This window comes from Catharus ustulatus, chromosome 4, assembly GCF_009819885.2.
Source record: "Catharus ustulatus isolate bCatUst1 chromosome 4, bCatUst1.pri.v2, whole genome shotgun sequence".
NCBI lineage: Eukaryota > Metazoa > Chordata > Aves > Passeriformes > Turdidae > Catharus > Catharus ustulatus.
In genome coordinates, this window is record NC_046224.1 from 35639809 (window position 1) to 35664862 (window position 25054).

General features: G+C 36.8%; 1 protein-coding gene across 1 annotated transcript in view; it reads left to right on the forward strand.

Moving 5' to 3' along the window:
- The window catches only part of PTPRZ1 (protein tyrosine phosphatase receptor type Z1), a 131589-nt gene extending 107769 nt beyond the window's left edge, over window positions 1-23820 (forward strand). The window contains 17 exon segments of the mRNA XM_033058203.2: window positions 3057-3148; window positions 6358-6443; window positions 8707-8727; window positions 8889-8985; window positions 10424-10506; window positions 11238-11372; window positions 12657-12791; window positions 13803-13966; window positions 16271-16406; window positions 17361-17507; window positions 18131-18224; window positions 18471-18544; window positions 19487-19615; window positions 20947-21093; window positions 21406-21548; window positions 22137-22272; window positions 22791-23820. Coding sequence (XP_032914094.1) covers window positions 3057-3148; window positions 6358-6443; window positions 8707-8727; window positions 8889-8985; window positions 10424-10506; window positions 11238-11372; window positions 12657-12791; window positions 13803-13966; window positions 16271-16406; window positions 17361-17507; window positions 18131-18224; window positions 18471-18544; window positions 19487-19615; window positions 20947-21093; window positions 21406-21548; window positions 22137-22272; window positions 22791-22931 — 1960 coding nt within the window. The 3' untranslated portion in view covers window positions 22932-23820.
- The last annotated feature ends 1234 nt before the right edge of the window (window positions 23821-25054 follow it).

A 25054-nucleotide genomic window follows, 5' to 3' on the forward strand; every position in this document is an offset into this window, starting at 1 on the left:
CATGTCATAAATAAAAGTAATAAAATCTGACAATTAAAATTCCAGTTGACAAACACATAAAAATTCATTGCAACTATTTAAAAACTGAATATTTGGCATCCATTGAGGATCCACTTCTATCTCCTTTGGCTTCACCAGATCTTTAAATTATCTGAACATTTTAAAAAAATCTAGTAAGTGTTTGAGAATACCTACTGGCAGATAGTCGTGTGAGCTCAAAAGACACTGAAGTTCTCATGTAAAGAAGTAATTGTGCCTCTAAGACCATTCTGCATGAGCAGCAGAAGCACAAACACATCCTGTGACCTGCAGAGTTCAGCTCCCTTCCTGAGTGCCTGGAGCAGGAGCTCTGCGCACACACACAGTGCTGCGCTCCTTGCCAGCCTTCATGACAGTCCCAGCCATACTCTGAGCAGTCCCTGCCCCAGGACAGAAGTCAGCACACATTCTCAGCCAAGGTCCAGGGGCTCAAATGCCAGAAAATCTATGTCCCCCACAGTCAGAGCCTTAGTCTTGTCGTCTCAAGTAACTCCCATTGAAGCATTCATTCAGATCTAGTATCCCTCCTGTCAGACCAAAGTGCTGCTGCTGCTGTATGGATTCAGACATTGTGATTAATTCAATGCTTTAGCACTACCCCCATATATAAAGTGTGTGTTTGAACAAGTGCAGTGTCTAAATTACAAATTACAGTTTTAGGTTGGAGATCTAAGTGCTGTGATGAAAGGTGTAAATTAAATAATCGGGTTATTGAGCGATAGGACCTTTGTCTGGAAGTTTTAAATAGTCATCACTTTTTTCATTAACAACAAGTGATAATTAACAAGATGTGAGTATTAACATTAGATTTAGTCATGAAGGCCTTCAGTGCTGATGCAGAAGCAGATGGAGTGCCTTTTTATGAGTCTTATTGCAGGTTAAGTCAACTGCTATGAATTTGTCTCCCAAATGTGCTAAGGGTGTAATTTATTTTCAGCCACAATTAAGTTTTTAAAGATTAAAAATACGTTGACTCAGTGAGGGATAATGAGTGTATGGCATACTACGAGGACATTTTCAGTGCAGCTTTAGTTGTGAAAGTCATTACGCTAATTAAATTCTTTATTGCTCAATCTTTTCACAAACAAATAGGTGACAATGTTACATAAACCTTACATAGGATGGTTATTCACAAGCAGTAGACATTTGGGGGAAGGACACTCTTTGGGTTTGGAGCTTTAGCATCAGACTGCTTGGTATGTTTGGTTGGTGCAGCTTTTAATAAACATAATACAGCATTCACTCTGCCAGCAGACAGGGCCAGACTTTCCAAAGTGTTTAATGAATTGAAGACTTGGAGACGTGCCTCTGTCTCACAGGTATTTCACACACAGTTTTGATACTAACTCTTTGAGTTTTATGCTAGCATTGAGACAACCTCTCTCACCTCAACAGCCACTAACTCTGATGCATAGACTCTTAGATTTAGAAGGGTATTCCCAGGTACCTCCTGAATCCAAAATTCCCACTTCTGAGTAAAACCATGTACATAACTGACAGTATTACTCCAAATATCTCATGCAAAGTCAAGGTGTCTCTGTGAACATCACAAATACACTTTTAGAGAATTCTAGCTGGACTTCAGATTTAATTATCATGTGAATTACCAGAACTGTTTTGCATGCCTCAGTTTCCCTTTTAGGTAGCTGTCTGCCTTTTCTTGTGGTTTAAGAGAATCTGTATTTTACACTGATAGAAAATTCTCAACACATTCTGAGTATATGGGCATGTTTCCCAGAGACTTAATTCAAATAAGCTTAAGAAAGTCTTCATTATCTATATTAATAGTTGTGGAAAGAATGGCAACAGACACATATTCTCTATTTCTCAAAGAATCTTCAAAATTTATTTCTGTTTATAGCAATTATATGAGGTTTTTTGTGACTGCTGTGGTACAGGAATGGTACAGAATTTAAAATAACAGTGATTACACAAAGTAACAATCACACAATGGTGGCAGCCAACAGCTTTGAAGAAGCAGAATCTTGTAAATATAAAATGAGATTAGTATTTTCATGAGGCATATATATCTTTTTTAATTTAATGATTTGTGAATAATATTTCGGAGAGATTTAGTGACCCAAAGCTAAGATTGTTATTAGCATGTCTAATCATATGGAGATTTTTTAATTAAAGAGGCTTTGCAATGCTTACAGCAGCAGTTGGTTATTCATTCCTTTGAATAGCTTGGATTCTTAGCAGATGCTGTTCCTATTATCTTCACATCTGGATTACAGCATAGATACAAATAACATTGTGGGTCATAGTAAAGGTTGGTTCCATTTGTATTCATACTTCAATATTTTTGCAACAAAGCTGGCTGGAGCCAGCTCCTGGAGTTAGAAATTCCCCTGTTTCTGTCTGTCAATGTTGGGAAGTCCTCCTTGGTTAAAGTGCCCCTCAGTGTTGCGATTACATGATGAAAAGTTGTTTAGCCCCAGTCACAGTAGTTCTAGAGCCACTGTTTTAGCTGTTACAGGGCATGTTGTCTTGTATTGCATTTCCATGTCTGCAGTAGCATCTATCAATGAATTACCAGAACTGATCTCATACACTGCTCCATCTTCAGGCTAGCATCATCACATGAAAGGGAACAGTAATTATTTAAGCGAATTTGGATGAGTAAGGAAGACAGTGGCGGTTTTTGTTTGTGGAGTTTTGCATCATCTACAGTAGCTCCTGCTGCAGAGTTTCTCTTTCAGCTGTCACTATGTCTGATGTGTGCTCTATCTTCTGCCTCTGGTATAGGTAAAGATGCATGAACTATGTATTATGCTGAGGTAATGTAGTATCTTCATGTTGTGTGCATAATTTAGTGATGTGCTGGGGGAATATTTATATTGTAGCAGTAACATTTGACACTCCATGAAAATTGGTTTTCATAAAAATGATTTTTCTTTCTGACTCACTAATGCCAGAACTACAAATCATCTCAGATAATGTTTTGGTGGGGTTTTGTTGGTTTATTTTTTATTTCCCTTTTTTTTCAATATTTTTGTATTTTTACTTCTCTCTAGAAAATGTTTCCAGACTGCTCATTTTTATTTAGAAGATAATACATCACCTCGAGTGATTTCTGCTCCCCCAGCTCCAATCTTCCCAGTCTCAGGTATTTGTGGCAACTGTTGTGTGGATTGATGTTAACTGTTGGAAGATGCTACTTTATATGTGTCAATATGAATTCTTCATATACTGTAACATCTGTAAACCAGAGATTTGTACAAATCTATGTAAACAGGTACGCTTGATACTGGCAGACTTGTGATAGTAGTAGTCTCTTCTTTAGGTAACACAGAAGAGAAATATCTTCAGCTTGCAGAGTAGCCTCAAGGATACTCTGTGCTTTGTAAGCCATTTTAAGTGCAGCCTCATTAGAGTGGCTGCTCGTGTAGCCATCTGAGCTACACTAAATAGCTCTATAGGATTACACCAGCAACATATTCTGTTGTATTTCTGCCTTTAATTGGATTTGTCACCTGTGTATAGAGCATGTTCTATTCTTTTTAGTTGCAGGATGAGGATGTGCCTCATCTGTCTGCATTTCACTTGTAATTACAGCATGTTCTTATACATATTTACTAGCATAGCTACTATGGTAAAGTTATGTGAACCTCTCATGAAAATAATACAGAAGTTCAGAATATTATTAGCATCTTCTGATTCTGTATCCACCACATTTATTTGGAGAAACTGTTTCCTTTCTTTCCTCAAAGAGTATCAGAGGAGAGTATACAGCCTTCCAGATTTTTCAGTGTAGAATGAAATTTCATTATTCATTCTATTATTCACCAATAGATTAATTTCATTCATCTATTTAAACTGAAAATAGATTAATTCTAAAGCAGATCCTAAGCCACATTCTCACCTATGAGACAAGGTTATCTTGTTCCACAAGTGATGTTTTTGCAAACTGTGCTGTTGTACAAGGAGATGGATTTGCATAGAATGACTAAAGGACGAAAATCAGCCCTTTTGTGAATAACTAGTAAACACATTTAATTAAATAAATCCCAAACATTGGGCTTCCATTGTAACTGAACTGTAGACATCTTCAAATGCATCTTGTATGGATTGCCACTGTTAGGAAATTTATAACCTTTTACTAAATTGTTGAAAAGCAGATCTATGGCTTGATTTCAGAATACATGATTATATAAGAATGACAAGTAGCAACTTTTCCTGACCAGCTCAACTCAGGGAGAAAATGTCTTCCTGTGTCATAATTGCACTTACAGTTATTTTGAGCGCCTAAAATTCTTGTTTTGAAGCTAGATGTTTTCCTTCTGAAATGGTGATAAATACTAAAGAGAATTTTTTTTGTAAGTGACTGAAGATACACAAAATATTTTATGGAAAAAGCTGAAAGCACTGAGGAAACAGTTTTATTTTGCATGCAACTGATGTCAACTGAAGAGTTACAGTGTTTTCTATTGCACAAGTGTTTTTACAAAGTAATTTTACAATTGCATCTAATTACAATATAGTACTGGAAAAGAGTGTAAGGCAGGAAAAGAGTGTTGTTCAACTGCTAAGTTTAATTCTTATGGCTGTGACCAAAAACACACTCCACAGATTTCATTACATATTAAGTTTTCCTTCCACAGAATTATTTATAAATTTTTTCCTTCCTTTCATTGGCAGAGATAGGAGATCTGCAGTTATTTACAGAAAATGCCATGACTCTTCACAGCACAATTCAAAGATGGATGCAAGTAGTAATGAATTACAGGGTAGGATTCAGATCCACTATCAAACTCTAAGCAGTTTGAAGTGATCTTGCCATCCAGATATGAAATGTATTCCTGGGTTCAGAAGTGATTGAATTGGGAGATTTGCACAGGCAAGGAAGCAAAACCCAAGATCTATTTCTCCTTTATTTTAATCACTCTTTGTTTTTTCCCTTCTGGTTTTGTTTTCATATCATTAGGATAAACACTTCATGCCAGGTTTCATCTCCAGAGTGTGAAGATTATGTTACACATTTGTTCGGCTTCTCTTAGGCTTTACAGGATAAATTCACTTTTTGTATTCAGATCTAGTCATGTAAATGGAAGACCAGATGGATCTCAGTACAAATCAACAAATTCTTCATAACTGAAAACTAAAATTATTAGGTGGGGCTAAATACTGAACATCTGTTGATGTGAATAACAGGTCCTTGCTCAATGTTTATGACATTTTATTCACCTATTAGATGGTGATGAAATTACAGATTGTAAAATAAATATACTTTTAAACCATGAAAGGCTTTACCAAAAAAAAAGAAAAAAAAAGAAAAAAACCAAAATTATTCTTCAGAACCAAAACTAAGCGAAATAATGTCATCCTTTAGCAGATAATTAGCAAACAGATGACTTTATTTACACACCATATTTGCAGTAAAGATTAAAAGTCCCAAAGATTTTTGATGGGATTCCCGATGCATATTTTACACAAGTGGTTTTTTTGTATTTGTCTAAAGTAAAATGGAGATTTAATCATATTTATTCCTCGAGAGTGTGGACTTTTTCTTTGTAGGTAGCCAAAACTCTTAAACCTAAATCTTTAATTTGAACCTTGAAGTATGAAGCTTGATGTGAAAATCTGTGGTCAGTATTGCCATGATTGGACATATTATTATTATCAATAGGTTATTGTAGAATCACAAGGAGAGCTGGAAGAAAATTCTGTATGGAAGATAGTCACTAATGCAGTAAAAGATAAAAATTAATTCCTGTTTCTTTTGGACACCAATGCAAACATGCAACTGTCAGTTAATATGAAATTCTGGCATAATGCTGCTTTAATTTAGTAGGCTTGGGACTATGCAGCTCATCCATATGCTGGATCCAAGTTCCAGTACAACATTAATCAGCGTGGAGCACCTAGACAGCTCTGCCTAATCATTCCTACTGTATCAGTATTATTCAGAGCTCTACTCTGTCCCTTTGAACATCATGTAGCAAAGAGCTGATTCTCCCATATCTCCTTGACTTCACTGGGAATTCTGTGCTTTCTTCTATTTACAGACAAGCTCAGCATCTTGCAGAATCAGCACCTTCATTTGGGGGGCTTACATACAGAGCAAGACCTAGGAAGGCATTTTCATTATCTTCTTTCCAAATGATAATTTAGAAATGTACATATGTTAGGTAACTATTTTAGAAATGTTAATGTCATCAAAAAATGTTTTATTTTTTTGGGGAGTTGTATATCTAACGTTCATGCCAAGAATTTTATTTCAGGATGTTTTATGGATTGCCTACATATGAACTTCATTATATGTCACTGGCTTTTTATTCTACATAAATATATTTTTTGTCTTTTCCCACCCCTAAGATGATGTTGGAGCAATTCCAATAAAGCATTTTCCCAAACATGTTGCAGATTTACATGCAAGTAATGGTTTTTCTGAAGAATTTGAGGTATGGCTCTATGATGTCATCTTTTTATTAGCACGTACAAATAATGTTAAGTTTAAATGCCTGCAAACAAAAATTGGGGCATTAGATTTTGACTTGAGCACCAATTTCATGAATGCATGTAAATGTGAGCACTTTGAGCCCAGTATGGAGCTTATACATAAAGCCTAGCAATATTCCTAAAAGCTAACAGGATTGGAATACAAATGGGAATGTTTATTATTGTGATAAAATAATGAATAACTGTGTGAATAAACTATGCAAAGGTAGTGCAATGTATCTGGTTTATCAGATAGTGATAGATCTAAAGGTTTTGAAATACTAATGACAATTGAATTTTGCAGAAGCTATCCACATTTGCTTGTTCCATTTACAGAGAAAATAAAATGGAAGTAATAATGAGTACACTTGGCAAGACTTCTGATTAACAGGGGAGCTAATGTAGTCTTCATATGTGGTAGTGAAAGTTTTACAGTTCCTTTCCTAAAGTATATGGTTTATAAGAGGTATTTCAAAATGTTGAAATGTATGCTCTAATAATATAATGTTACTATGTAACTAATGAACTTCATTGTTTTTTCACACTCATGTATTGCAATCAATTTAAATAAGAATATGTTCTAATTTAATTCGCATAAACATTAAAACCCCAAATACTGTAATTAAAGCTGTACCATTAGCAATTTTTACAAGAGATTTCTAATAAAATCAGTCTGTTGGGATGGAGACAAGTATTTTAATAGATCTATATTAATTTAAAATACAACTGTAGTATTCTTGTTGCAAAAACAATAATGAAAGTAAAATTTCAGAGTTTTGCATCTTTAGGTTTTGCTTTTGTTTCCCCAGACAGTATTGTGATCTAGTGGACAAAAAATTCCATGTCCTTCACGTAACCATATTCATCAGCATTTCTTCTTCAGTTCATTTAACATTCAGGATATCCATTTGATTGTGGGACCAAATTTATTAACACTTGTGAATGTCCAGTACATATTTATATATATTACACACATCTACATACACTGATGGGACTGGACTCCAGCTTGATTGGCTATTAATAAGAGCAGATGTTGAAGGACTGCATGTATAAATACAATGGATACAAAGTTCTTTTATCATTAGTGAGTACAGCAATAGAGAAATCAGATTGTTAACTCTAAATTGATCCTTTCCTACAATTTTGCTTTTTCTAAATTAGAGCAGTGATTTAAAGACCGAATATAGTGCATGTCACTGAAATACAGCTGCATGATCTGAAATATTTCAAGCTGGTTTAAACTTAAAAAAAAAAAAGCAGTGTTCTTATCATTTCTTGGAAATCTTTTTTGGCTTTATGGACTACCCCAGAAGTAGTGTTCAGTTCTTTTCTCTGCCAATAGAGAACATAGAAAACTGGGAAAAACTGAAATATAGTAGTTGTCTTTGCAGGGTTGGTGTATATTTAAAGAGTACAAGGGTTGTTCAGATTTTTTTGGGTGGAGAGATTGCAAGGTTATTTTTATATTACTACAAAATAACTCATTTAAAATCTAATTTTTAAACTGAAAACCACTTTTCATAGATATATATATATTTAAGTAAATTAAGTTGATTGACATTAAAATTAATTATAAATAGTGTTGGGAAACTTTTTTAGTGATGGCAATCCATTTGCTGTTTTAAAAGTGTGGACCTTATAAATGCTTGGGTTTCCTGTCAGCTAAGGTAATCAATAAAATAATTAATTTTGAGAGTCTTACAGACTTTGTGCCCTGTCTTGTCAAGTCTGTCTTTCTATAGAGTTGTTGGCTTGACTGTGAAACTGCTGGCAGCCTGAGTGAGGGCTGTAACTCTGTTGTGAGGCTGGCTGAACTGCACATGGCCCTGCTGCAGTGAAGGTTTTGCAGCTGAATGCAAAGACAGCAACAGCATTCCCCAGAGAAACTAATGCATTTATAAGGACACAAAAATATTCTAGTGAACCGTTAAATATATAGATAATCTGGGTCAAATCTGTGATATTGCTCATATGTGCAAGCTTTTAGTGGCCTAAGGTCTAACATTAAAGACAGGAAAAGAAATGCCAGCATTTTAACTGGGAAAATTACCTCTTGTTTGCTTTAGAGTTATGTCAAAATAATCACTTTTGTTGTTATTATGGATATATTGCATGACCATAACTGTTTTCCATATAGTAATCGTAATTTATATAAACACTTATCCATTTGTTCTGTGCTGTGGAATTTGATTTTTTTTACTTTTTTTGCATTCATTCCCTCATTAGACACTGAAAGAGTTTTATCAGGTAAGGAATTATTTCACTGCATTTTTTTTAGCAATGATGTAGTTGTAAAATATAGATAATTGGGTATAAGGTTGTGGTTCTTTTCATGCTTGCTTACTTTATTTAAAGACATTTTATGTATCTTAATAATTACTAAGGTGTGACATACCTTTTTTTTTCAGGAAATCCAGAGCTGTACTGTAGATCTAGGTATTACATCAGACAGCTCTAATCACCCTGACAACAAGAATAAGAATCGATACATAAACATTGTTGCTTGTAAGTAAAGACATCACTTGCTGTTTTGTGTGAGAAATAATTTAAAACAGTATAGATTTATATGTTATTAGCGGGAGCAAAAATGTTTCTACACTGAAACCTCCAGCTACTCTTCAGCATAGTGCTCCTTGGAGAGGAGTTAACATGAGATTTCACATTTCTTCAAGTTAGTCCTCTGACATTCTGCTGCTTTGGTAAGCATGTGTTAGCAAGATATATTTGTGTCTTCTGCAATGACCCAGAGGGAGTTGGGAGATTTTGTTATAATGCCATTAGAAAGCAAAAGAAGCTTTGATTGTCAAAATTAATCCATCTTTGATTTAGTATAATGGTAGTCTATTGTTTCTGTGAGCTTTAAAATCCCTGGATATATTTACTGTCATATATAAACATAAGTGTTCTGGTTTTATGTTGTATCATGCCTGGCAACAACGTAATACAGCAGCTTCATTAGCCAGTACACTTGTTTCCCCATTGCATCACTCTCAGATTTTTCTTCTCTGAAACACATCGATTCAGTTTTGTTCATCTCTATTAAGCTATTGCCTCTGGGTTTTCGATCATTTGGTGGCTCAATACTGTTTTTTTAACTCTCTGTAGCATGTCAACTTTGTTCTGATTACAAGAAAGCTCTAAATTAAACGTATCTTCAGCATTCAGCATCACTGAAGTTTAATAAAATAAGATGACATAGTCAGCTGTCTGGCAGAAGACAATGTGAACCAGCAGCAAGAAATGCCAATCCCTCTTACTAAAGACGTCTCTAAAGGGACAAAAATTCTGGGATTTTCCTCTGCCGCTGTGTTTGTACCTGATCATACAAAAGTTGCTAGCCCAGGGGTTGTTTTATTAAAGAGCAGTGCAGAGGCAGCTTAGAGCAGCTGAAGTAGCAAAAATTGTTCTCTATAAAGTGACTCAAGTGTAGTTCTTACAATCAGTGCAGGCTACAGAACACTTCAGCTCACCCTGATGCAGTTGCTGCTGACTCTTCAGATGACCAGCATTTTCAAAGTCCCGTTGCTCTCCAGAGTCCACTCTTCTAACTTGGAATTGAACTTCCTCAACACTGCTACCTGCTGCCATTTTGAGACATCCCACTGAGCAGAGCTTGCAGTCATGAGACAGGACTTACTGAAGACCTATACACCTTTAGAGTCACCAGCTAGAGACCATAGGGGGAGTATGCCACAGTGGCTAAAATGACCCCAGGTGCTGCTCTTCAGGCCACTAGATTCTGAATCCCTTCCAACTTTGGATTAATTTCTTTATTTTTCTGCAAATTAGGATTTTTAATCTGATTCATACCTAAGGACAGAATATTTGCGTATGTGGTTGATACTGTATTTTACTTACATATTGTAAAAATACTTTTCATTTTTACGAGAAGGAATATAATTCTTACCAAAAATTGCTTATTTTCTCCCTTGTTTTACTGCAGATGATCATACTAGGGTTAAATTAGCACAGATTGCTGAAAAGGACGGAAAACTTACTGATTACATTAATGCCAACTACGTCGATGTAAGTGCCTTTTTCTATCCACTGGCCTATTGATCTGTCAGCCTTTTCTGTAAAAAAATTATATATGGAAATGAATAGATTTAATTCAAAACAAGTATTACAATATTACAGATTCTGTTAAAAAAAAACCAAACTTTTGTGATCTAAGTTAATCCTACAAAGTTAAAGGTTCAAAGGTAAAATGCCAATTCTTTCTTGAATCCATCTTGATATTGTAGCAGCTGCAGCTTAATGAGGGGCATTTTTAAAGAAAAAATGTCCTGTCACATCTGAATCACTTTAGAGGTGTATCTCATCTGAATGGTTAATTCTCTCATCTGAGATAATCTCATGAGAGGAAGATGCCATTTGGCTCAGACCCTCACCAAGATACAATTACCAGCTTTCATAACATAATTACTTACATGTGTATGATCATGATTCATTTTTTAACCACATTTGCAAAACATATATGTGTCTCATAATTACATGATATTACTGTCATGTCAATTTTCTGCCTAAATACTGGCATTTGAACATACATATCCTATTTGTTGGGATGATAAACAGGCAACAGTTGTATTCATATGTTATCTGATACCACAGGGTTTATGTAATTTTCATAGTTAAAAATTTAAAAGCACTTAAAAGCTTTTCAGAGTCTTTAAAAATAAATACCATGTACACCTCCCAAACTCCTTTTGCTCATGGACAGTGATTTGACAAATATCATTTCTTATATTCTAATTTAGGGCTACAACAAGCCAAAAGCCTACATTGCAGCTCAAGGGCCACTAAAATCAACAGCAGAAGATTTCTGGAGAATGATATGGGAACATAATGTGGAAGTTATTGTGATGATAACTAATCTCATTGAGAAAGGAAGGGTAAGAGTACCTCTGTCCATTTTTTATTTATCTGATGTTGGTAAATCTACCTGTAGCACACTCCTGTCTTTCTTTTTAAAATCTCATTTAGTCAATTATTGAGCAAAAAGCAATAGTTTTTAGTAGTTGCCTGTACCTGGATTGGCTACAGAAGTATACAGCTGAGGATTTGTAGCATGAAAGTAAAGAAATTATTCAATAAATCTTGAAAATACCATGATCTAACAAAAAAAAAAAAAAAACAGAAAACCTTTTACTGAGAAAAAAGATTTCTTGTATATAATATGAGTGAACAGACTGTGGGCCTTGTGCCACATTCTGCTACCAATCCGCTTATGGCTTTGCTTGCCGTCATGCACTTTGTCAGGGGTGCCTTGGACCCTGGAAAGGAGAAGAACATATTCAAGTGGACTTTTCTGGATATTCACTGTCTACTCCCTGCATTCCGTGGTACTCACAGTTCCTTTCCTACTACCTGACTAGGCACACATTTGTGCAGTGAGACTAAATGAGGTCAAATCCCTTCACAGGGTGTGTGTTTCTCTGATTGTGTGATGGGATTATACCTGTACCCTGGCATCCCATGAGGAGACATTGCATCACACTTGCCACACACTGGCAGCAAGGCCTAAAATGAATATAAATTTTATCATGCAACCTATAAAGCTCTCTCAGATGATACAGACACAGCAATTGCAGATGAGGGCTGCACTGCGAGTACCACTTCATTTGCAACACCATGCTATACACAAACACTCTTCTAATACTCTTGGTGAAGGCTGTATGACTACCCAACCAAAAGGCTGGACATATCACAGCTCTCTCCTGTATATTCTAGCTATACACAGGCTCGCTTTTACCCTTGCTACCAAATATAACTGTACTCTGCCCATACTATAAACTAATCAGAAGCCACATACAACTCTGCTGACTTGTATGTATTCCTATTTTTCCTGTAGATCATGGTGTTTTCCTTAGTTGATAGAGTGTCTATGGAATAGAAAATTCTACAGTATTAGACCCTTTTAACTCTGATAATATGATTTAAACCCCTTCTATGAGTTTTCCAAATAAAGAGCATTTTTGCACAAAATAATTATTTCTTCTCCTGCACAGAAGATCATGTCTATTATAAACGGGGTATATTGACAGTCCCGATACAGTTTTGTGCTTTAATCTACTTTTAAATTTGAACAACTCAGTTTACTAGTTTGACATTTTAAGGGGTTTTTTGTCTATTATTTATAGAGAAATTTTATAACAAAGAAAATTTCTTTCTAACAGAGAAAATGTGACCAGTACTGGCCTGATGAAGGTAGTGAAGAGTATGGAAACTTCTTGGTTACTCAGAAGAGTGTTCATGTACTTGCCTATTACACTGTGAGGAATTTTACTCTTAGAAACACCAAGATCAAAAAGGTTTGTGGCATGCTAAAAACACAAGTAGGACAAAAGCAAGTGTTAAAAGATGCTCAGAGTATTTTTAAGGCAGTTGACAACTCTTTTATGTTGGGTATGTAAAGCTCAGTCTTACAGATCTCAGCCAGCCAAGATGATTGTCAACTTCAGTTAATTTCACCAGATGAACAAACTCAGAAAACTGTAGGACCATCAGGGAAAAAGCAGAGATCACACTGGAGAGCTGATGTGAACTTTGCCTGGCAGCAGGCATTTTCAGAAAGAGAACAACCTGAAGAAAATGGGATATGAGTTAAATTATCCACCTCGGCTCTCCTTTTTAAATTTTCCTTTTTAAAGATAGGTGAATACACACTTTTTTTTATTGTAACCAGAACCAGCATGATCTCAGCTCAGAAGGGTGATGTTAGTTACTTTGAGGAAAATTCTGAAAACTTAATTTATTCCAGCCATAGAAATGTCTGAGACATCTAGCCTCTCACGCCCCCTGCATACTTAATACATAATGCTCAGCATTTGCTATAAATTAATTTATTCTGCCTATTCTAGGAACCAATCTTGGAATGAGATGACCTGCTTTCTGAGGGTATCCCTGCCTCTGAGTTGCCATGGAGGAAGGGAGCCTAGAAACTCAGCCTACACAAGGCTACTTACCTTGCAGAATCACTAAAGCTGGGCAAGATGAATCCTGCTCTTTCTGTTCACTCAGCAGAGGAGCAGAGTGGCAGGAGGAACTGGTGACTCTTGAGAGCAGCTGTAATTTGTTACCCTCCAGTGCTCTTAATTCTTCTCTATGGCTTTCTGAGACTGTGTCAGGTCATTTTTCCACTCAGTGGGCAAGCTGGTGAGACAGAAGCACTGGTCCTTCCCCTTCTTTTTGAAGGTTGGAATATTCAGGGCCAGATGGCATGCTTTGAACTAAATAGAGATAGTACAGTTCAGCAACTATCAGGTATGGAAATAAAATGAAGATGTGGGCTGCTTACATGTGGAATTATTTTTTTGTTGCAGGGTTCCCAGAAAGGGAGGTCTAGTGGACGCACAGTGACTCAGTACCACTACACCCAGTGGCCTGACATGGGTGTTCCAGAGTACACGCTGCCCGTTCTCACCTTCGTGCGGAAGGCGTCGCACGCGAAGCGCCACGCTGTGGGGCCTGTTGTGGTTCATTGCAGGTGTGCTTTTTACTGCTGCAAGGTTCACTCCACTTTTGTTTTGCAGAAAAAAGAATCTTTCAGTGGTGGGTTAAGCAAAATTTCACTCTTGCGTGTAACGATTCCTGATGGAGTAAGATTAACTTCTTACTGATGTTCTTACCTGATATTTCTCTTCTTCATAAGGCCAACTAATCAATTGTGCCACTTCTGTAAACCTGTAAATCTCTATAAGCAAGATGATGCTGCTCTGCACTGTGTTCTTTCTTTTTTTATTTTTTTGCTAAACTGCTTCTACTTCTATTTTTTTTTTCACATTTCTTTACTGCTATCTGAATGCTATGAGCTTACCAGATACACATGTGGGGATAATTGTTTCATTTCTGCAAACGTATTGTTAGGATGCTTTTGGCTCATGCTTTCTTTGGTGCAGGGATACTCTGTAATCCTAAGAGGAGCTCTGTGCACAAGAGAAGATTCTCTCTCTTCCTGGCTGAACTACAACTCTGCTGTGTTTAACATTCTCTGGGCTCTAGCAGTCATTTGCAATGGAGGAGCGTTCTGGGGAGTGGTTGAGGATGGTTGAGGTCTGCATGTGCCGCAGTGTGCAGGCAGGTGTTCTGTCAGTGCTCACTAAAAACTGACAGCTCAGGGAAAATTGGTTAAAAAGGGCTTGTAGGGCCTGGAATTACTTCACAATGCCCATGAAGGACCAGGTTATTGTAAAATATATAAGCAGGTTCTGGTTTTCCACTGTAGTACCTCACCTTTGATGGAACATTTGGAAAGAGAACCTCCTCATGAATTCTGTCCTTCTGGAGCTGACTCTGAGAAAGCCAACAGGTAAAGTCACCTCACAAATGCTGCAAATGAAGATATTTTATTTGTGGGATGATCTAATATGACTGACATCTGTTTTAGATTGGAAAATGAAAATTCCATATCTAGTCGTTCTGCTGCTATTTACATCTTGCCTGTTCATGGGAAATTCAAAATGTCAAGTGTGAGATTGCTGAGATATCGGCAATACATTAAGAGTCAATTAAATTGAGTTTTTGAAAAGTGAACAGTGGTAAGTTGTGTGGCTTCAGTCAGACCTCTCCCTTGGGTCATAGGTACAACTCACCTCTGTCCGTAGGCAGTTTTGTGTGGTTTTTAGCTAGCCTGATCAAATGTAGTATAGAATTTCAAAGGAATCATCTCATGTCTGAAATATTAATTTTATTTATATTTACAGGCTATATGGAAGACACAAATGAAGAGATTCATGAAACTTATTTTAGCTATTTTTATTTGGTACTTTTCATGTTTTGTCTTTCATAACAAATACAGATGGTGTCTGGTTATCTTTGTACTTCTTTGTGTCTAGCAGGGTATTAACAACCTGGACCTTTGAGTTTCATAACATACTTATTTAGACGGCTTATTACAGCAGTCTGAGCTCACTCTGCCTGTGCTCTGTGCCCCCTCTGTGGCAGAAATGAGATGACTGAATTAGCATGTATGAACTGAGCTGGATCTGCCCATAGGGGACCATGCAGACCCAGCACAGTGCTGCTCTCAAGTTACATGTGCAGTATACATAATGTTCCTTCATATATTAGAGGGAAAATACAACAATTTCCCATATATGATTAGATTACAAAAACTGACCTCTTGACCTTGTACTTCCTACCCAGAGGTTTTATAAAAGGAAAAGTTTTTCTCTAATTTTATGATAGAGCTGGTTTGTATGCTATATTAATCAGAGTTCATAAGAGGAATAAGTTGATTAACACTATATTCTCCATTTTCTGTTTTTAAATAGGTGATCAAAAATTGCTTGCCATCTTAATTTTGTCTAAAGACCACTAAGGTTTTTTTTCTTTTAGATATACTCTCAACAGTTCTGTCATTCCCTGGGGTTTGTCTTTAACATCTCCTGTACTGTAGTGGGTTGCCTTAAAGTACGGTTTCAACCTAGAAGAATTTGAACACATTAACTGTGCCCAAGTGCTGACACACACCACCTTTTCTAGATATACTTGGCAAAGTATCCTAAGGAATATCAGAAGACTGAAAATTGCAGACCTGCCAGAAATCCCTTAGTTCTATTTCAGCCAATAGTTTAAAAATCATTTGAGAAAATGATCTTTAGGTCTCTTCTTGCACAAAGAAAAAGATTACTATCAGACTTGAACCTTTAGCAAAGTATATCCTATAATAAATTCATTTGTAGAGGGAAATCTTGCATATGCAGCAGTTTGTTGAAAAAGCTATGTGTATGGAGCAGTTCTTTCTATTAGTGTTTTACTTAGGCTCAAGATTATTTTTTTTGTTTTATAGTGCTGGTGTTGGAAGGACAGGAACATACATAGTGTTAGACAGCATGCTGCAGCAAATTCAGCATGAAGGCACAGTCAACATATTTGGATTCTTAAAACACATACGTACCCAAAGGAACTACTTGGTGCAGACTGAGGTAAGAATAAAATATAAATAGCATGAGACTATTACAAGCTTTCTGTTTGCAGGAGGAGAGATAATACAATCCTCTTTCTGGCATCACCAAACAGACAGAAACCAGTCACCAGACTGGATTTTCCTTTTTGCTTCCCTTGGCTTTATAGAGATATCCTTATAGGCATGCTTAGAGCAGTGCATTAGAAATTACCTTTCCTTGGGCTGCTGTCTGTTTATTAAGAAGGACTCAGAAGGAAGCCTGTATAAATCATGCTTCCCACAGCAATGCTTTCTTGGCAGGACTTGTGTTTTTGTCACGCAGCTTTTTGAGGAAGCACCATTGTCAGGCATTCAGATCTTCACTAAACCTCATCAGTTTATATTAGGCAACAAAATATGTGAGAAAAGCTGTTTCAGACATAAAATTATATATAGATGCTTTAAACTGGAGATTATATATAGAATATTTAAAGACTAAGAGAAAAAAATAAGGGCAACAGCAGGGCATTTGAAAGTCTATTTCAGGTTTCAAGAACAGGTGTTTAGATTCCCCAGTGCCTTTCAACAGAAAAAAAAAAGTTAAACAGCTAGGTGCTTGTTCCAAATGATGTGAGATAGAAAATAGAGTATAGCAGTAGGAACTAGGGGTAGGACTGGCTTGAAAATTTGACTCAAGGCTGTGCTTGTATTTTTACCTCTATTCTGTTAATGCTAGGCATCACAGGTACTGAGGATTTGGTATTATTTCATACATATATCTGTGTGTGCATATTTGTACTGCAAGTGTAATTGTCAATTGCGCTTGTAATGTGTGTACTGTCACTGCAGAGGGACAGCTTTCAGTACAGATGATCACATTTGAGAAAACCCCTGTGAAAAAACACTGACCACATCAGAAGTGGCAGCTTAACCAGAGGTGTCCAGGGGAATCTGAAAATCATGAGAGCTCAGATGTTTGGTTGTGTTTTCCCAGGAGCAATACATCTTCATTCATGATGCATTGGTCGAAGCGATACTCAGCAAAGAAACAGAAGTCCTCGAGACTCACATTCATGCCTACGTTAATGCTCTCTTGATACCTGGGCCAGCAGGAAAGACCAGACTGGAGAAACAGTTCAAGGTGAGCTTTCTGAGATAATGGTGTGAAAATCTTTAGCTTTGTAAACCTGAATGACTTAAAAGTAGATATACCAACAAAACTTTCATCAGCTTTCTCTACCTGAAATCTAACTGCTGAGCCTAAATTAAGATTAAATTTGTCAAATGAATGCAGTCAGTTGGGACAGAATTATTTGCATACTCTTAAACAAGGAATCCACCCAAAAGATCCAGAAAAAAGAGAAATAGGGCAGTAAGTAGATTTTGCAAAATTGAACTACATGCCTTTGCAGGAAGATCTCAAAGGTAAAACTGCTGTCTGGGAAGATACTATTGTGGCAGGTATGTTGTGAGCTATATTGATCAACCAGTGTACTCCCCTCAGGGTACAGCACTGGCTAGATGACAGACTTCACCTTCAAAGATAATGGTTATTAATCTAGGGTTCAAGAATAATTTGAACTGCTAAAAACAGTGAAGAAAAAATATTCTGGTGGCTTGCTAAGTAGTTTAGACAGATAACTAGATAACTAAAGTTAAGAGAGACAGCAAACCTGCAATATATGCAGCCTTCTGTTCAGTGCAGCTTATGAAGGAATGGTTTTTCTACAGTTACTGACTTGTTTTTTAACTTCATTGTTTCAGTTACTGAGCCAGTCTAACACACAGCAGTGTGATTATTCAACTGCACTCAAACAATGTAACAGAGAAAAGAACAGAACCTCATCTATCATTCCTGGTAAGCTTGTTCAAATCCTCAACAAGAGCTGAAGGCATCTGCATTAGTTTGGAGCAATGTTCTGTAAAGTACACATAGCGAAGAAGTGAATTAGGAATTACACATAGAAAAGCAAAATAGATTGCTAGATAGCACTTTATCCTGATTGATGTAGCCCAGTGTTACCATTACTGTAAGATGTGAGGTAATTGCTATAATAGTATGAGTCATTGTAACATACTTGTGAATTCATAACTTTTATTACAGTGGAAAGATCCAGAGTGGGAATCTCATCACTATCTGGTGAAGGCACAGACTACATCAATGCTTCCTATATTATGGTGAGTCAGTTAATATATCAGTGAAAAACAATGAGCAGCTGCTTTCAGAGCTGCCATTTGGCTGATTTAGGGTGGCACAATCCTGATTTTGAAAGCTCCTTTTTTCCATTATTCACTCTGAAAGAGTTATGTCCCCAAGGAAGTACTATTACCATTATTACTGGTACTAAGTTTGGTTAAGTGCATTGCATTTTAACAATCTGTAGAAAAAGAAATCTCAACATAGTTTAAAAAAAAATTAAAGCTAAATCTTTATGGAAAGATCTTTTGAGATGAGCTAAATGTCTAAATGAGTTAACTAATAAGTTAGTTTTTAATGACTATATTGTTGTTTGTTTTCCTAGCTGCTCATCTTACAATGCTTTTGCAACTGGCATAGCCTAAGATACCATAGTTCATCAGCTCTCCATTATCTTTTTGCTCTCTGTGTTTTCTTCAACTCTTTCCCCCTTCAATAGCTGAGAGGGAGGAGTAAATGCCTCCTGGACATTCAGGAAAGAGATGGCAAAGCTCTGTGCAGCAGTATGTGTATATGATCTTTCAGGTGCTTTACTGCATAGAAACTCTCTGTCATGTTTGTCTGCACAAATTAAGAAACTGCCTGGGATTTTTGCAGATCTTTCAAGTATTCTTTTATTTGGTCAGGTAGTCAGCTCCTCTGGAATTATCAATCATATATTTTTATTTTGGGTTGGCTGTTTGAGTCTTCTCTGATAGCTTTTGTCCTTTTTTTTAAGTCAAATTTTTTTTAAGTCTTAAAAATTGTTTTCATGTGGAAAATATTTCAGTGGAAGTTTTATATTTTTCTAATATTTGCAGGAAGCCAAAAAAGGAACAAGTGTTCAATGTATTTTCAAGGTTCTCGCTCTGTCCACTTGAAGCTTCCTTTAAGCATTAATACTTGGGCAGCAATTCTGAATATGTCAATTTTTTTTTTTGCAGGGTTATTATCAAAGTAATGAATTCATTATTACTCAGCATCCCTTACTACACACTATCAAGGATTTCTGGAGAATGATATGGGACCATAATGCCCAGTTAATAGTCATGCTTCCTGATAGCCAGAATATGGTGAGTTCCATGGCTGATTGTTACGAGTTTATGTATTAATTTTATTAGTATTACCATTTTGAAATATGTAGGCTATGAGAAAATATATTGGATTCTGAAAAAAAAAAAACAGTTAAAAATTAATAATACCAAGCCGAGTATAAAATCCCCAAGTCATCTAGCAGAAATCTAGAAATACTTGTATAGGCAGATTGTGATTGGAATGAAAACACATTGAGTCAGTCCTGAACAATGTATACAAGGAAGCAAACAGCAGAAGTAACCATTATGCAAGGTTAGTTTTTGCTCCACAACTTCTTAGTTGTAATATGGCTTCTTAACCATTATTAGATAAGGGCAGAAGCGTGAGGCTGTTTCTCACTGGACAGCAGCTGGTGGGACCTGGGCAGGGCCAGTGGTCAAGTGGCCAAGCATTCCTCACATATAAAAGAAGCCTGTGGGGAGCACGAGTGGCCAGGAGCACTGCCAGCATGGTGGGTACACAGGGCAAAAGGAAAAAAATGAGATGCTTTGTACATGAACTCAAGTACCTATTTATGAGCTTTATGAACTACAACTCAATGCAGAATTCAATACATATTAGAACAATTAGTACAGTTACTCACTTTCTGTCCTTCGGGTGCATGCCTTCCTGATTTGCCCAGGTGTCAGCCAGGGCATGGGGCAGGAGTTCCTGCAGGAGGGTGTGCAGGAAGGGCACTGAAGCTGTACCAGTTTGACCAGCCACCAGTGGTACCCACCCAGCACAAAGCCGTGAGCTCTGAGCTCTGCATCCACCACAGCTGCAATCCACCCCACTGTCCCTGAAACACACAGCTGGCACACAGGACACATGACAAGGAGGATTCCCTGTCCATCTGACTATTTTCGTTATTCAAACTATTGCAGGATTTTCTTTTAAAAAAAAAATCTCTTAATTTCTACTGTCAGACAGAAAGGATGCTCCTATGAATTTTTTTCTGCACTTTCAGATAAAACCAAGACCACACATACATTAGAACACACCAGCTAAATTTATCATGTGTCCACGGGCTATGCACTGCACTGCACAGCCTGAAGGCCAGGCTGGATGTGTGACATGATGCAGCACTGCAGGTTCAGAGCTATGTAGGTCCAGAGGGTATCTTCTGGTCAGGATCACTACAGAGGTGTTTGAAAACCATCACTTTGCCATTGATATCCCACCCAAAATTTGATTTATCAATCTAAATCTAGATGGCTGAATTGATTATATATGTGACACATTATTTATTATGTTGGATTTTGTATTTTAAGTGCTTAACATTGCTTACTTTTATGATTCTGTTTTTGGTTGTTTTTTTTTCCTGGAGGCTGAAGATGAATTTGTGTACTGGCCAAACAAGGATGAGCCTATAAACTGTGAGAGTTTCAAAGTCACTATGATTGCTGAAGAACACAAATGTCTGTCTAATGAGGAGAAGCTCATAATACAAGACTTCATTTTAGAAGCTACACAGGTAACACTGTCATAAACATATAACTCAGGACTGAATTTTTCAAAGGTAATGCCCACATTTTTTTTACATTTTTCATGGTAAATGACTGATAAAAAAATCCATGCCCTACAAATCCATGGAGGGAGTTATGCCTATAGGGTAATATGATGACATGGGGAATAGGGTAGTCCAGCCTCCACTGCAGTGTGGTTGTGCATCTGGAGCCTGGAGCTGGAACAAGGTGAAGGAAAAGAATAAAGAAAGTCAATCTTTTACATAATTGATTTATGGGTTTGTTTGTTGATTTATGTATTTGCTTTTTTAATCATTCAGGATGACTATGTACTTGAAGTGAGACATTTCCAGTGTCCAAAATGGCCAAATCCTGATAGTCCCATTAGTAAAACTTTTGAACTGATCAGCATCATCAAAGAGGAAGCTTCCAGCCGTGATGGGCCAATGATTGTACATGATGAGTAAGAACTGCTCTTTTCTGTTTGCTTTGATGTTTTTTTGTAGAATCATCCTTTCATCCTTTCACTGAGTGAAAGCTGCTGAAATAAGGCACAAAATCTGCACTTAACAGTAGTGGTGATGCTTCTGTTCCAGCTGCATCAACAGGAGAAATATTTTTATTTTATCATACTTCAGTTTTATCATTTTAATACTCTAGATGGTTATCAGGTAGGTCTATAGAAGGGAAATCAGTTAAGACTTTATTGCCTTTTACTGAAAGAATTAACTGTCTAGATGAAGCACCATACCCTTCTCCAGCTGTTCAATAATGGCAAAAAATAACAAAATGTTGAAGCACTGAAGGACCCAAAGCCTTCAGCATTTGGTTAGTAGAGGGTTGTAGAGAAATGACTCTAAGAAGTTGTAGCCAGGGGCTGTGGAAGTTTTTTTAAGCCAGTGCTGGGAAGAACTGTTTCAGATATTGTAAATATCCCATGACAGAAATTAATCTTATCAGTTTTCCCCAAAATTGGTATTTTCTCCAGCTATAAGCCTGACCCAGTTTCTAGAGGTTTTTGTTTTTTGTTGTTTTGTTTTACTTTACAAAGGCATGGAGGGGTGACAGCAGGCACTTTCTGTGCATTAACAACTCTGATGCATCAACTGGAAAATGAGAATTCAGTGGATGTTTACCACGTAGCAAAAATGATAAATCTGATGAGGCCTGGAATCTTTACAGACATTGTAAGTAATAAGCAAAATGTGCACTTTTTTTCCCCTATGTGTGGCATTATTAGCGTGCTTAGATCTTAGGGCAACATCACTGAACTATTTGCATCTTTGTTTCTACATGAATTAATCAAAACCCTTCCAGTCTTCCAGAGGTGCTGTAGAAAAAGAAATCTTCCTGAAAATAATTCAGATGACAAAAAATAAGAAAAAAGCCAGTAGACAAATAGTAACTCTAAACCTGTCCCCAAATTTGCAATTGACTTTAACAAGAATCAGAAATCAGCATATAATATTTCTTTAAAAATACAGTTTTCTCTCCTATCTTTACTGTGTTCCCTAAAGCTGTGCTTTGCATTGTGTACAGGGGGAGCCATTAGTGAGAAAATAATAAAGCTGCTAAGTAACACAATAAATTCTGGAGCACAGTAGATCAACAGACTGACACATCAGCCACTAATTAATTTTGAGCAACAGTGTCACAAAATAATATTTCTGCCAACATCCTGAGTGTGTCCTCTTTTCTTCTCCAGGAACAGTACCAGTTTCTGTACAAAGCTATTCTCAGCCTTGTCAGCACAAGACAAGAAGAAAACCCTTCAGCATCTATGGACAGTAATGGCTCAGCTTTACCTGATGGAAATGCAGCTGAAAGTTTAGAATCCTTAGTTTAATTAGCACATCAAATCAAACACACACATCACTGCATCACACCAATCACACCTGGAGTTTACCATTATTATTTTCAGTTTTATACTTTGGGTGGGGAAAATCTGTCCAATCAGTATATATATAATCAGACCCCAACCGTTGCTCAAACCAAGTCATTTCTGTTATGTACGACTTTACTGTGGAACTTTTATCATTAACAATGTGTGCCTTTTCTTGAAAGATTTCTTGTAATACATTGTTACATCTGGACTAACTTGATTGACTTTTACAGTGTTTCTAATAATTGAATTGTGGTATGTTTTTTCAGTATTAGTTTTTTTGATTTATCTGGCTTTACTTTTAACTTAAAATTACCATATTTATAGATTTTAGGGAATCCTCAATTACAAACATGTCATGGGTTTAGTATTTGGTTTATCTGCTGTATTTATAACAATTTACATTTCCTAGAAATGCAACTTTTAATATAGTAGAATGTAAATAAAATACTGTTCTACATAACATTAAACATTTTAAGACTTCAGTTAGACATTTAGAATAGTAATCTGATACTTACTGTAAATACTGCTACTTCTGTAGTGATCCATGGACCAAATTTATATTTATAATTGTAGATTTTTATATTTTACTACAGAGTCAGTTTTCTAGTTCTGTGTAATTGCCTTGTTAAAATGATGTAGTCAGTATGTTTTTACTTTAACAAAGTCTTCTGATATATAATTGTGCATCTTAAGCAATCTTCCTTCATATAGCTGCATGTGATTTTAACTTTTTTGTGGGAACTAGAAATCTTTTGTTTTGAAATGAAAACTTTTTATGAGACTAACACTGTACTTGGCATTGTTAAATTGTTTTTACCCTGGTATTGCAAAAATAAATATAAATATTCCAGTCTGTGCTTAGCAGTCTTCCACATAAACAATCTGCAGTGTCATGCAGGAGAGCTTTTACCTACAAGAGCAAGGATTTAAGGCTAATCTGCAGACAGCTGCTCTTCCTATGGAATCCACAAGTTCAGGAGACATTTATGGAAAACTGTGGTTTTTAATCTGTGCTCCTACCTCTAGTGCCCACATTAGCTCCTTTTGTAGCACCTCCTCCCTCATCTCCCAGTCTGGTTGCCCACGTGTTAGTGGGCTAGCACTAGGCTAGCCCAGGTGTCCCAGTTGCCTTGGCTGGCCCCCTCCCACCACACCTCTGCAATGGCTTGGCTGCAGGTCATTCATTCAGCTGAGCTCTTTGCTGCCTCCTTGGGCAAGGCAACAGCCAAACTTTGGGGAGCAATAAAAGCAAGTAGGCTCTGCAAGAACAAAAGCAAAAGTTTTCAAATTGGCCTCAATTATTTCCTATAACCTTCAGAACTGGTGAGAAAAGATACTGATTGTACTGAAGGCTGCAACACCGAGGGGCTGGAGGAGCCTGAAGAGGAGTAAAATCTTTGTTTAAAGCTAGCATGGGCAGCAAGACCAACTATTTTCTGTCTTTATACAGGACATACACCTGCTATGTAGAAATATTGAGAGCAGAAATACAGTTCTGGAGTACAACACCTAGAAAATAATGGACCCTATCTGAGATGAAAACTAAGCAGGGGAAAAGACAGGCCTGATGTGAGATTTTAGTTGAGATTTTAGAGTCAGCATGTATAAGGGAGCCCACTCTGTCAGCAGACAGAGCTAGATCCCCTCAGCAGTGTGGGATTGAGGATAGGTGGAGCTGCAACAAAGCCAAAATAAATTTAGATTTAGAGGAATCTAAACAGCAGAAACTTTAAAGAATTGTCATACTATTGATACATGAAATGAGTGTGAAGATCCTAGACAAGGAGATGGATTGGCACAGGATGTCAAAATAGCTAGCAGCAAGGCAGACATTTTCATGCTCTTGCCCTCTTTTATTACAAGGAAAATAATCATATAAACCAAACAGTGTATCACCAAATCATAGGGATGGTGTAAGGTTGGAAGGGACCATGGAAGGTCATCGAGACCATGTAACATAAGGGGGTTTATAAAACTGTGTTCAAATATCTCTTTGACCTTTGACCACTTCTCTTTATAGCCACAGCAGTACAGTCTTAGAGGTTATGGGGTGGTTGAATCCATTTGACTTGGGACCCTGGATG